This window comes from Onychomys torridus, chromosome 22, assembly GCF_903995425.1.
Source record: "Onychomys torridus chromosome 22, mOncTor1.1, whole genome shotgun sequence".
In the NCBI taxonomy this organism is placed as follows: Eukaryota; Metazoa; Chordata; class Mammalia; order Rodentia; family Cricetidae; genus Onychomys; species Onychomys torridus.
Window position 1 is genome coordinate 40,120,300 of NC_050464.1, and position 13,734 is coordinate 40,134,033.

Genomic DNA, 13,734 nt, shown 5'->3' on the forward strand with positions numbered 1-13,734 from the left:
GGGAAACTCTTGGGAGCGGCAGTGGGCAGGCCTTGTAGAATGTGAAGCGGGAATGTTTTTCTTGAGGGGAAGTGAGGATTCTAATTCTATGAGAGGAACAGGGTGGAAGGTCAGGAGCTGTGACTAGCCGCTCTCTGCCACATAGCCTCATCCAGGCCAGCTGCTTTCATGAGGCACACTTGTGCCCCTGTGTTCAGTCAAGGCTGAGACCTGCTAACTTCCCCCACCCCCACCACTGGAGAGAGGTCTTCTCCTGTTTCCCACCCTTCGGTGCCCGACTCGGGCTTCTGTGCTGACGGAGTCCGATTATCTTTGCTTGGATGACCAAGTTATCTCAACAAAGCGATGCTGGCCAATTCAAACAATTGGAAGACTCTTATGAACCCAGACTGCTGTGCTGCTCTCAGAATATTTCACCTGTGTAAAATCTTAGGAGTGAAGTGATCGAGCCCGAGTATGAGACTGCTTCCAGAGAAACAGGCACAATGAACATCGTCGTGCATGCTTCCGTTCTGTGCCTGGTACCTGAGACTTAAGCCCCACCCCAGGGATGGTTCCTCGCTCTGGGGCACTCCCAATCTCAGAAGGGAGACATAGTTTAAAATAATAAGGACCACAAAAGCAAAGTATAGGTATAAAGTATAAGTATAAAGTGGACGCTTTATGCCCAGACCAGGGCTGGTGGTGGGCTGAAGGGCAGGGGTGTCAGGGCATCTCCCTTAAGGTGAAACTCTGCAGTCAGCAATCTGTGATGTGCAAGTCACATTCACCAGGGTTATTTTGGCTGACAGCGCAATCAAGTGTCCCACCATTCAAGGACACACTCCTAGTGACCTCGCACCCCGCTCCGGGATCTGCCTCTTCAAGTTTCTGCCCTCTTGAGGTAGTGCCGTGCTGAGGACTGAGTGTGGATTATGACACCACGTCCAAAATAGAGTGGTGTACTGGTTACTTTTCTATCACTGTGGTAAGACACTGTCACCAATGCAGCTGCTAAAAGAGAGCATTTGGCATGGCGGCAGGTGACGGGCTGGGACAGCAGCAGAATGCTCACACCTCGAGCCCCAAGCATGACAGAGAGAGATAACAGGGAATGGTTCCAGTCTTTTGAAACCTTAAAGACCACACCTCCTCCTACCAGGTCACAGTTCCCAATCCTTCCCATGTAGTTCCTCCAACTGGAGACAGATATTCAAACGTATTAGCTCACAGGAGCTATTTTCATCCAAAGATTTCAGTTGCTCCCTGAGGAACATCTGAGGCATTGGGACAGGCGTGGTGTGTGCTGGGAGACACTCTGGGGTTCCACTGGGATGTTAGCACCTTATTTAAAACCACGTGCACATTATTTGAAGACTGAGGGATGTGGCTTCTCACTCCAGTGATCCTGGCTGCTCCCTGTCGATGCCCTTGGCCCTGGGAGAGGTTGTGACCTCCAAATATTGATCCTTTTCTGTCTCCCCAATCCCAGGGCTCAAGATGACGGGTGTGGAGTGTGTGGAGGGGATGGCCTCCGGCCTGTACCAAGAGCTCTTCGCGGCTGTGGTCTCTCTCATCAACAGGTAACGGGGACCTTGTCAGGCTGAGCCCAGGCCTCCTGCAGTGCGCAGCGGGCACAAACCAGGGACATTTTGTGGAATAGGATACTTTGAACAGAGGAGGGACTTCCAAGGCAGAGCTGGGTTTAAATCTTACCCTTGCTGTGTGACTTCACCAAGTCCATGTGCCTCTCTGGTCTCCACAACTTGAAAGTCACTGTTTTCTCCCGGCTTGTTGAGACATTAGAAGGAGTGAGCAAGGCATTGGAATCAGGTTCTAATGGTGAAAGTACCCACAGCAGGGCCCGGGAGCACAGCTCAATAGGCAGAGTTTCCCCCTCTCAAGCCAGGGGACAAAGTTCAGAGCCCAGCACACGCCTAACAAAGCCAGGCATGAAGGCACACACCTGTGCACACACCTATAACCCCAGCACTGGAGAGGGGAAGCCAGGCAGATCGTTGGCGAGCCAAAGCACTGAGCTCCACGTTCAGTGAGGAAACCTGCCTCACAAGGTATTGGAGATGAGCAACAGCAGATGCTGCTCAACATGAACCTCTGGCCTCTATGTACACATACAAACACACACATACAAACACATGCACGCATATACATGTGCACACTCACGTGCACACACCCATGCATGAGCGCGTGCATGTGCACACCCACACCCACACCCCAACAAAACTGATGGGACTTGGGAACACCTGCTGAGGGCTGGGGCCAGCCCTAATGAGTACTGCTCACACCTGTCCAGTGCACAGATGTGATGGAAGGAGGTGTGGAGGGGGAGCCAGTAAGATGTCACCCTCAGCAGCTCTCTTCCAGCTGCTCTTGTCATTTATTTGTCTAATTTCTCCTCCTGGGCGTAGGGGACACATAGGACAGAATGGCAGGATGGCCTGCGGGCTGGCAGTCCCAGGAGTGTGCCGGGCTGCTCCGAGCCCAGCGTCTCCAGAAGCCCATTGAGTAGCTCCAGCATGACCCATGGGGAACATGGGGAGGGGGCCCCTTCTCCGCAAGAGTGCGCAGCATAATTAGACTTCTGAATCCTGTTAGGGATGAGCCGCTGCTGCGTAGCAACCGAGCAGCCGGGATCTCCAGTCGCCAGGGCCTTGGAATCAACTCCCTTTATCGCTGTCTGAGTAATTACCATCTGTTGGGAGGTGCAGGCACCTTATCTAGAAGCCAAGGGATCATGGTGCTTTGAGGAAGGGCGGCAGAGAGGTCACCTCCCCTCCCTGGGCCTGCCAGCACCTCCACAATAGAGGCTTTGATGAGAAGGGAAGTCACAGGGTTGGTTTATGGTCTCTTCAGGTGCCTGCCTACCCAACATCCCCCTCCTCTCACACACATGTCTCTGCGGCGGCTGCCCCTCTTGACCACGTTTTATAGATAGAAAAATCCTCCTAAGGAGAATGGAGAACTAGGGTTCAAAGCATGCTCTCCAGATCTGATGGCGGCGGATGTTGCTGGTGGTGACGAGAGCTGAGGACTTTGATGAGCACCAATCACAGGGCCAGCTGCAGGGCCATGGCAGCAGATGTGGTGTGACATCCCATTCTCCCAGAGGCCTTTGGAGCTAGCCTCTGCCTTTAATCATTTCACAACCAAGCACCAGAGAGGTCAGACAGCTCCCCAGAAACCCACAGCCCCTCTGTGGCAGAGTAGGATGGCAGCCCAGGCCTCAGAGTCTTTCCATCCTGCCTTTTGATTCAAGAAACCCAGGCTGTCTTCTCTAGCAGAAGCATTGGGAGTATCCAGGGAGGTGATAGCTAAAAACAAAACAAAACAAAAGCAAAAACACCACACACATCTCTATAAAACATACACAGTATGGTTTCTTACCTATGGTGTGCCGTGGGGAAAGAGAGGGGATCTGTCAGGAGGCTTCTGACTCAGGGCCTGACGGAGAAGCCACATTTGCTGAAAGCTTGCTGCATCCCCACATTGCAGGACACGCTGACACTTAAACCCCACTTCCTTCACGACAGCCCTGGACCAGCTCACTCCTGTCATCTTTTAATAGCTGGGGAAAGTCATGCTCAGAGAGGTTAAGTAACGTGCCTGGGGGTCACACAGCCTGTGAATGGTGAGCTTGGATTTGAAGCCAGATCTACCAGATCTCCAAATCCGCCTAGAATGCTGCCTCAGTTTCTCCACCTCTGCTTGAACCAACAGACTCCGAGTGAACTCAGAGCTTTCCTCTCCTCTCCCCAGATCTTTCTCCTCCCACCATCTGTCTATGGCCTCCATCATGGTGGTTGACTCTCCCGGCTTTCAGAATCCTCGGCACCAGGGCAAAGACCGGGCGGCCACCTTCGAGGAGCTGGGTTACAATTATGTCCAAGAGCGCTTGCAGCTGCTGTTCTACCACAGGACCTTTGTCTCGACTCTGGAGAGATACCGAGAGGTGTGTGTTAGCTAGACTGGGGCCTCCCAGGCCTGGGCCCAGGGGTGAGTGGTCTGCATCGCCTACAGAGCACCAGCTCTGGCTTCCTCCACCTCTGCCCTGGTGCAGACGGCCCCTCACGAGCTGCTGCTGTGTACAGACACAAGGGGGACCACCCCTGGGGGAGAGCACAAGCAGCCATTTCTAACGGAGTCACAGGTGTATGCGTCTGGCCACATGCCTTCCGTGGGGCTTTCCATAAACCGTTAGCTTGTGGGCCAGCAGCACATAAGACCCAGTCGCCTCTCCCTGCATCCATGCTGGCCATCAGAGGGGGCACACCCAAACTCTCAGCACAGAGGAACACACAAACCCTGAGTGTGTGTATAAAGAGAGTGTGGTCCAGATGAACACAGTGTGTGTCCGCTTCCTGGGTGATGAAGTCAGGACCTCAGATGCTCCTGCAGTGAATGCTCCCACAGTGAGTGCTCCCGCAGTGAGTGCTCAGGGTGGGTGATAGAAACGACGATCTTGGCCTCTGTAGGATAAGGGGCGTTGGACTTGCATCCATTCCTTTAGTTGGAGCCAACATGGGTCAGGCACGAAGGAATAATTATGGGTTGGAGAGTCTCACTCTACATCCGGCATTGATTGGCTGTGTGGCCTTGGAAAGCCTGAGCGCCTTCTCTGACCCTTGATTTCATCGCGTGGGAAACTGAGGGTGATATTCCTATATCTGTTATCACTGGGGACAGCACAGCTGTCCAATAAACTGCCTTGAAGACACGGCACCAGAGAGGCCCTTCTGTCATTGCTCAGAAAGTCTCCAGGGAACCAGGATGGCACTTGGGTCTGGATGTGGCTCTGGGGCCTGTGGTCCACTTCTGGGTACACACCCCAAACATTTTTAAAGACATGTTTCGACACCCATGTCCATAACAGCACTAGTCACTACAGAGGGCTGTGCTAGCTTACCCACCCAAGTGTCCAGTGCAAGGACAGATCAAGAAGACATGGCTGACAGGTTCTGTGGGACATCACCCAGTCTTTAGGATATTAATTCTGGTGCCTGCTACAGCATGGCAAACTTTGAGGACATTCTGCTAAGTGACATGAACCAGTCACTAAAGGATACATACTGTGTGGTGCCTCCTATGTGGGGCACCGACTGCGAAGTCACAGGGCCGGAAGGTCAAATTATCTGAAGCTTTAGCACATGGGAAGTGTGGGCAGCTGTGCAGTGGCCGTTTTCATTTCACAGGGCAAAAGCTGCCAGCACACGTTAAAAGCTCTTATCCAACCCTGTTAACATGTACACTGTCGATTTTAAAAGTTCTGGGGGGCAGTGGAGATGGTTGCATCCCAGCATCAGTGCCACCAATCTACAAACGGTCAGTGGGGCAAAGTTTCTGTTACAGACATTTCAGGACAATTTTAAAACTAACTTTGAAAGGATGACTTAATAGTGTTGGAATCTTCACTTTTTTTTTCTTTTTTTTTTGGTTTTTCGAGACAGGGTTTCTCTGTGTAGCTTTGCACCTTTCCTGGATCTCACTCTGTAGCCCAGGGTGGCCTTGAACTCACAGAGATCTGCCTGGCTCTGCCTCCCGAGTGCTGGGATTAAAGGCGTGTGCCACCACTGCCCGGCACTTTTTTTTTTTTCTACCTACCAAGCTTATGAAGGGAACTAATGTACACACCCTATGAATTTCAGGAAGGCATTCCTGTGCACTTTGACCTCCCAGAATCCTCTCCAGGAACTACGGTGGCTGTTGTGGATCATAACCCCTCCCAGGTAAGAGAGCATCCAGGGCCCTGGGGCTCTCAGACATGAAACGACAGAGTACAGGGATGCCCATTATCCAAGCTCTCTGAACCAGGATTTCCCAGGAATTGTTAGCGACATGGATTGGTGTGGGGTGTGGACATGGAAATGCCGTGGGGCCTAAGGCCTGCCACTCAGTTCTGTGCAACAGAAATATCCTACAACAGACTCATGTGGCCCAAAGGTGTCGGGGCTCCAGCGGCTCCCACCTGGGGCCACCTGGGATTCAGCTGCAGATCCTGGAGGGAGGGAACGACCTTGGAGGCAGACAGGCTTCTGTGGGAGAGGACTCACAGCAACATTATTCTCAGTCCCCAAACCTGATGATTAGTAGAACCCCAGCCAGCTCACCCTTGTCGCAGATCTTTGACCTATGACCCTGGTGTCTTATTTTTGTTTTCTGCCCTTCACTTTTTGGCGTGAAAATTCATGAGCTATGGAGCAATGCAGGCATGGGTTCAATCTCGATGACCTCAAGCCCAGCTTTTCACCTCTCTCAGCCTCAGTTTCCATTTCTCCAAAGTGGGTACAGTGTGTTTCTCTGAGTGGGTATAACCTCACCAAAACACCAAACAGCAAGCACCTTGTCACTGAGTGTGACAGAGGGGTCCTGTCAGGAGTCCTTCTCTTGCCTCAGAATGTGCCAGGCTGCACTTCCTCACCCTGTCTCCTGCTGACCAGGACAGTTGCCATGGCTCCTCCTGGTTACAGTGAACCAACCGCCCTTGTGAAGCCCCCTCCTCCACAGCCCTGGGGAGTGGCTGCATGCTGAGCCCCCTATTAGAAGGTCTGGAGCTGTTCTCACTACAGGTTTCCTTACCTGTCCATCATCTGTCTGCAAGGGTCAGCTGGGAGAGTGCGGTGGTTAGAAGGACCTGAGCTGTGGCTTCTGAGGGCCTCTCCTGAGGATGGACCAGCTTGTCCATCTTGAGCCCAGTGATGAAGACCAATGACCCTCTAGGACCACCATGCGATCTTGAGTATGTCTCTTGATCTCTCCAGGCTTTAGAGACTGAAAGGTCACCAGAGCCCTGATTCAGCCCAGGGCCCCAGGCACACAGGGTTGGCTGACATTGCCACACGCCCTGCCCCCATCACTACTCAGCCCATTGTTTTCTTGTGCCAACTCAAACCTCACCTGGTCTCTCTCATATACCAACAGGCAAATCCACAGGTTTCCTGGAAGGTTGCTGTGATTAGCTTTAAAATTCCATGTCTGCTTTGAAATCAAGTTATTGTTCTTTAGAATATTCCTTGAGTGCTTATCTCTATAAATTTATGCCCTGAGATCTCAGTATAATAAAATACCAAGATTTTTAAGAGGGAGTGATATGTTGGGCTGGCTGTGCACATACCCCAGCTTCATGTGTGTGTGTGTGTGTGTGTGTGTGTGTGTGTGTGTGTGTGTGTGAGGAATTACAAGCAGTCACATCCTTCTTAAATCCCCAGGGCAGCCCTCCGTTTTACATCCAAGGAAACAAGTCTCAGAGGGGTATAGTAGATTGTCCAGGGTCATACAGGAGTTAAAGATGGAGGTAGAAGGTTTCAGGTCCTTTGCAGACAATGCTTGGCTTCAGCAGTGAGAGTAAAGGCTGAGCAGGATCACAGGGCCCTCCAGGCATGCTTAGTCCTGAGGGCTGGGAGGAGACATCCCCAACTGACTCTCAGCATCTTCCACCAGGTCCACTTCCCAGCTGGAAGAGGTGCTGAGGATGCCAGGGGCCTCTTCTGGGTCTTGGATGAAGAAGTCCGGGTGGAGGGGTCCAGTGACAGTGTGGTGCTTGAGCGTCTACGCGCAGCCTTTGAGAAGAAGGTGGCTGAGGCTGATGGTAAGGAGGCAGGGATAGGGATGGGGGTGAGTCCTGCCTGGTGGGAGTCTGTCTATACCAGCTGGGAAAGGCTCGGTCTTCTTTGCTAGGCAATCACAATGCCTGGGGCTGTTTTAGGAGGTTACAACCATGTGCTAACGTCTATTAAATGTAGGGGGGATAATCAGGTTAAATACAATGTTTATACATATGCACATACACATGTCATGTAGGCCTGTATATTAGTAACATGGTCTACCTGTCTGTACATTGTAACACTCATAAAACAGGATTACATGTACACACATACACACACACACACACACACACACACACACACACACACACACACACACACACCTGCCACAGTATAATGTAGCCAGGGAAATCCCAGAGAAACTCCACAGCATGCTGTTTGAATCTCTAGCCTCCAAAACTATGAAGTTAAAAAGCTCTTTTTAAAAATACAGGAGCCTGCCCTAGGCTATGGTCATGAAAAGGGAACAGTGCACAGTTATACGAACCTCTCTGTGGCTCCTTGAATGTGCCATGGGCACCCCCACCCTGGGGGCTGTGTACTGCCAGTTCCGTCCGTGTACCAGGGCACCCTTCCACCTCATCTCAGCACAATGGGCGGACTTCCCCACATCCGTTGAGTCTCAGGGTCCTCTCTGACCACCACCTTGTATAGAACAATACCCCATATTATCTGCACTCCTTTCTTCTTCCCCACCACCTGACCTCACACACTTTCTCATCAGACATGCCCATCTCAGGTAGGCCAGCTCATTGGGGACGAGAGCTGGGCTGGTTCCCCCGAGAGGCAGTCCCTATAATAGCCCTGGTGTGATTAGGTGCACAGGTTCTTGACACAAAATTGATGAATATGTGAAAACTCAATGATGCGGAGCCAATGAAATGAAAATTTCAAATACAGTGCCATCTGCATCCCAACTTTAAAGCAAAGGAGACTGGAAGTCAGATCAGATGGAGAAGGTGTCTTGTGGAGCGTGGCTGGGGTAGGAAGGGACCCACTGATGTCTGTAAACCTTTCTTCACGTAGGCTTGATTGTCCAATCCCAGATACTCTGAGCCAGACGCCCTAAGGCTCTCTGTTCCAAGGGGAAGACTCTGTCCTTTGTCCTGAATGGGCCAAGATAGACACATTAGTTCAGACATTTTAGTTTCAAAGGCTTTTTCTCCCCCTCCAGATCTTTCTAATGAGCTCTGAGCTCTTGAGAACAAAACCTGGGGTAGATAGACACTCTGACCTCCACTGAGAGTCCACACACAGGCTAGTGACATACTTCCTCCAAGAAGGCCACACCTCCTACTCCTTCAAATAGTGCCACTCCCCGGTGACCAAGTATTCACATCTATGAGCCTTCATGGGGGCTGTTCTTAAACCACCACAGAGCCCAACAATGGTTGAAGGAGCACCCAGGGAACCTGTGTCCCTGGACAGTCATTTCACATGCATTCTGTGCTAAAGGCTGAACAGAAAGGGCTGAAGGACCCTGCCTGGAGATCCAGTCTTATGGGGGAGTTAAAGAAGGATGGAAACAATACAAGACAAGGCTGTATCTCTTGGTAGTATCCATCCATTCATCCATCCATCCATCTACCCACCCACCCACCCACCCATCCATCCATCCATCCATCCATCCATCCATCCATCCATCCATCCATCCATCCATCCATCCACCCATCTACCCATCCATCCATCTACCCATCCATCCATCTACCCATCCATCCATCTACCCATCCATCCATCTATCCATCCATCCATCCATCCATCCATCCATCCATCCATCCATCCATCCATCCACCTACCCACCCATCCATCTATCCATCCATCCATCTACCCATCCACCCATCTACCCACCCATCCATCCATCCATCCATCTATCCATCCATCCATCCACCCACCCACCTACCCACCCATCCATCTACCCATCCACCCATCTACCCATCCATTCATCCATCCATCCAGCCATACATACATACATACACCTATCTACCCATCCATCTATCCATCCATCCATCCACCCACCCACCCATCCACCCACCCATCCATCCATCCATCCACCCACCTACCCACCCATCCATCCATCCATCCATCCATCCATCCATCCATCCATCCATCCATCCATCCATCCATCCACCCGTCTACCCATCCATCCATCTACCCATCCATCCATCTACCCATCCATCCATCTATCCATCCATCCACCCACCTACCCACCCATCCATCTACCCACCCATCTATCTACCCATCCATCTACCCATCCATCCATCCATCCATCCATCCATCCATCCATCCATCCATCCATCCCCAATGCTTCCTACAATCCTCATGCCAAGCGAGACCCTGAGCACCAAGGAGAGAGAGAGAAGAGCACTTTGTGAAGCATCACCTGGAGGTTAACTTTAGTAAACAGTGGTGGCGATGCAGCTGCTTGCTGAGTGCCACGTGGCATCGAAATGTTTTATGCATCCTTTGCCTCTCACCCACCTTGGGAAGTATGCATTATTTAAGCCCCACTTTGCAGACCAGAGAGCTAAGGCTCAGAGAGAGACTCTGGCTCAATCCCTTTCACATAGTAATTCATTCCAGTGAGTTCGAATTCCCTCTCACTCTAAGACTGGGGCCATTTGTGTCTCCATTCTGTGAAGGGGTTGGGCCAGTATCTCCCAAACGAGCCTTTGCTTGACACTTCAGACAGTTTTAGATTGCACAGGGATGCACGGTTTAAAGTATTTAACAGCTACTTATCTCCATGCATGGTGGGAAAGAAATGGTGCTCATATACACCAGGCTAAGGGTCAGATGCTTCTTTTCCAAAGAATGTGCTTGTCTATTCTCTAATGTTTGGGCTAAATAAGTGTCTGGGTCTTAAGAACCCAGAAAGGAATAGACCTGGAAGCAATGTGTGTGCTGCAGGGAGTGTGCGCCCCGAGGACTGCTGGCTTTAGCTATCTAGAAACACACTGATTATTTTTAAATTTGGTGGTGGGGTATGCGATCAGAGTGCACACGTTCCTGGCAGATCCCCACCACTCGTGCTACTGTCTGATTCCAGGCTCCCCCGTGCTGCGGATCTGCGAGCAGCCCCTTCAGTGTGAGCTACTACATCAGCTGGGATGGGACCCAGTGCGCTATGACCTCACCGGCTGGCTTCGCAGAGCCAAGCCCAACCTCTCAGCCCTGGCGGCCCCCCAGGTCCTGCAGCAGTCAAAAAGGTGAGCCGAGCTAGGCGTGGGACAGGTCAAGCACATCTGTCCCCTGCAGCTGCTTCTGATCAGCAACAACCCCATGAGCAGCAGCAGTCTAGAAATCCCATCCTGTCTGCAGTGGAGCGAAGGCCATGACTCCAATTGGAGCAGTACAATGTCTCCCCTGGGGGCAGAGCAGACCCAGTGGCAGAGCGGAGCAGGCCTTTGGGAGGAGTCAGCTCACAGAGGAAAAAGCCGTGTCTCTCTGTTTTGGCTTTCCACCTTTCATTAAGTATCTGAGAGACGATGTGACTGGAGTAACTTTTATGGACATTCCAGAACCCAGGGGCTCATAAAACCAAAATGATATGTTTTCTAGCAGTAGAAAAGGCTCTCTGCACTCCCTGTTCGCTCGTCCCAGAAGCACTAGCCGGAGGCCGGCAGCCATCCAGACTCCACTTCCAGGTTAATAGAAAACGCTTGCTTTGCGGGGCTGCGTGCAGCTCAGGTTCAATGCTGGGAACCTAGTGGAGCAGAGCCTCGAGGCAGGCAGAGGAAGAGGGACTAGCATCTCAGGGAGGCAGACTGATCAGGAAGGGGGTGTATGCTGACTGCCTACTGTGTGCTCTGTCTTACCACACTTCAGAGGAACGCTGCATCCTCAGCTCCGTTTTACAGAAAGGGAAACACGTCCCCAGTAGTGACTGATGTTCCTTCCTTTTTTTTTTTTTTTTGACCATGGAGTTGACTCTGCAGGCAGAGCTTGTAGCTGGGGTATGGCTTGAACTTCAATGATGCTCAGGGGAGCTCTTCTGGTCAGAGTTCATTGGAACCCCCAAACCCAGAAGGCTACAGGGGTTCATAGCTCTAGCAGAGACCCAGATGGAGAATGAGGCAAAAAGAGGGTTAGTGAGTGGGGATTTGGGACACAGGGCTCAAGCCCTGGTTGCATTCTTGGGTGTGGTGGTGAGCAGTCACTCTCTCCCATGGCTTCCTCCACCATACCAACCAGGAGATTCATCAGGCTGCCTCTGCTTCATAGGCAGGGGATGTACAGTGTGCCTCAGTTTCTTTCCGGCTCACACTGGAAACCCTGGGCCTCCACTCCACAGTGTGAGACGTGGAAGTGGTGGCCACATGTGGGTGTTTACTAAAAACGTCTACAATATACAGTGGCAGGAGGCTTAGGGAGGAGCACGGGTAGCAGCAGACTCTCATGGCATGCCTTGGGGTCTTGTAGAGTTCTTTTGCATTCTGAGACCCTGCATCGGAAGCCAAGTGAGGCAAACTCTCACTGACCAGGCGAGCCAGGGTCTCAGTGCCAGGACGAGGGCTGAAAGGCAAAGTGCTACTGGTCATAAATCCTATTAGAATGTTTTGCCAGGCGTGGTGATGCACGCTTTTAATCCCAGCACTCAGGAGGCAGGTAGATCACTGTGAGTTGAGACCAGCCTGGGTCACATAGTAAATTCCAGGCTAGCCAGGCCTCACAGTGCAACCCTGTTTCAAACAACAACAGCAGCACAAATAATCAAAACTAAAAGAACATTTTGAACTTGTTGCGGCTGGTTGCCCACAGATCCTAAACCTGGCGACTGTGAGAGCAAACCTTGGTGGATCTCAGAGTGAGGTCAGACCCTCCGTGAACCCACCAGGACTGGGCTCCGAGGGTCTCTAGAGCTCCACCTATAGCCTCAAAGGCCTACCTAAGGTTGTGTGTTCCTAGAACTACAAGTATTGTTTTGGCCATTTATAGATGGGAGCTGAGGTCTCCCGGAGAGAACAGGGGACTTGCCCAAGGTCACATGAAAGACGGAAAAACAGAGGAGTCCGTCTGCTCCATGGGATAGAGCCACACATCAGGCCAAGGCTGGGTTTGGGAGCTGCCTCAGCATCCTGGTTAGACCCTGATGTCAGCACACCGTATGTCACACCTCTGTTGAGTCTGGCCACCTGCTCACGCTTTTAATCCATTTCTCATACCTTTGGCTCCCATGTGCCATGATCTGGATCACATGTCTCTAGGGCTGGGGCTGGAGTGTGACCTGAGCTTTTGGGTAGTAACAGAAGATCCCCAAATGCTTCATGGGGAGACAGGGTTGGTGGCACGAGACAGACACCATGCCTCTGGCTTCTAGACCCTCCCCTGGAGCAGTGGGTTCTGCCTGGCCACCTTTTTCTTTTGGAAAAAAAAAATTAACGATATGTTACTTACAATTCTGGTGCAGGATTATATGAGGCCATTTTCCTGGCCCCCGTGTGGACTGCTCTGTCTGAAGGGTTGGATGGCAACCACTCCGTGGCGTATATGTGCTTTGGTCCTGCTTCTGTTATTACTCTTTGCTCCCAGATGGGTTTGCTTCTACTGTGCCATGACATACATCAGAATATACATGACCTGATGTTTGTATCAAGTCTGGGACCCACAGACAAGAGAACACAGTGGCTCTGTCTTTCTGAGACTGACTGGGCTCCTTTAATGTGATTGTTTCCAGTTATAGTTACTTTTCTGCAGATGGCCGGACTCCATTCTTCTTCATGGCTACAAAGAGTTCTGTTGTTATACAAGCTGCATTTCTTTATCCACTCCTCTGTTGGGCACCTAGGTTGGTTCCATATCTCTGCCCTTCAGCAACGCCCGCTTGCATTCATGAGGGAGCCTTAGGAGCCAGGCACCCTTGCAATATGTGTTGGAAGAGGTCAGTTGTGGGGAGGCTGAGGGAGGGTGTGAGCCTGGGCACTTCATTATTATCTTGTAGCCATGAGTCATTCATTCCTACAGTCATACAGTTGGCACCTACTGTATGCCTGGCCTCTTCTAGGGATAGTTAACATGGCTATGCCTTCAGGATGGGGACGCTTTGTGGGATTATCAGGAGGTAGATTCTCATGGGCAGTGAAGAGAGGGCTGCTCAGGAAGGAGCCAGCATTTCGGAGACAGGAAGGTTGTGAAAAGA

At 51.5% G+C, this 13,734-nt stretch overlaps 1 protein-coding gene across 1 annotated transcript in view; it reads left to right on the forward strand.

The window, feature by feature from the left end:
- Window positions 1–13,734, forward strand: part of Myo18b (myosin XVIIIB) — a 167,641-nt gene that overhangs the window by 59,070 nt on the left and 94,837 nt on the right. Inside the window, exons 15-19 of the mRNA XM_036171676.1 lie at window positions 1,472–1,562; window positions 3,757–3,949; window positions 5,643–5,723; window positions 7,435–7,582; window positions 10,645–10,804. Of these exons, the coding sequence (XP_036027569.1) occupies window positions 1,472–1,562; window positions 3,757–3,949; window positions 5,643–5,723; window positions 7,435–7,582; window positions 10,645–10,804 (673 nt within the window). The remainder of the gene's footprint in view (window positions 1–1,471; window positions 1,563–3,756; window positions 3,950–5,642; window positions 5,724–7,434; window positions 7,583–10,644; window positions 10,805–13,734) is intronic.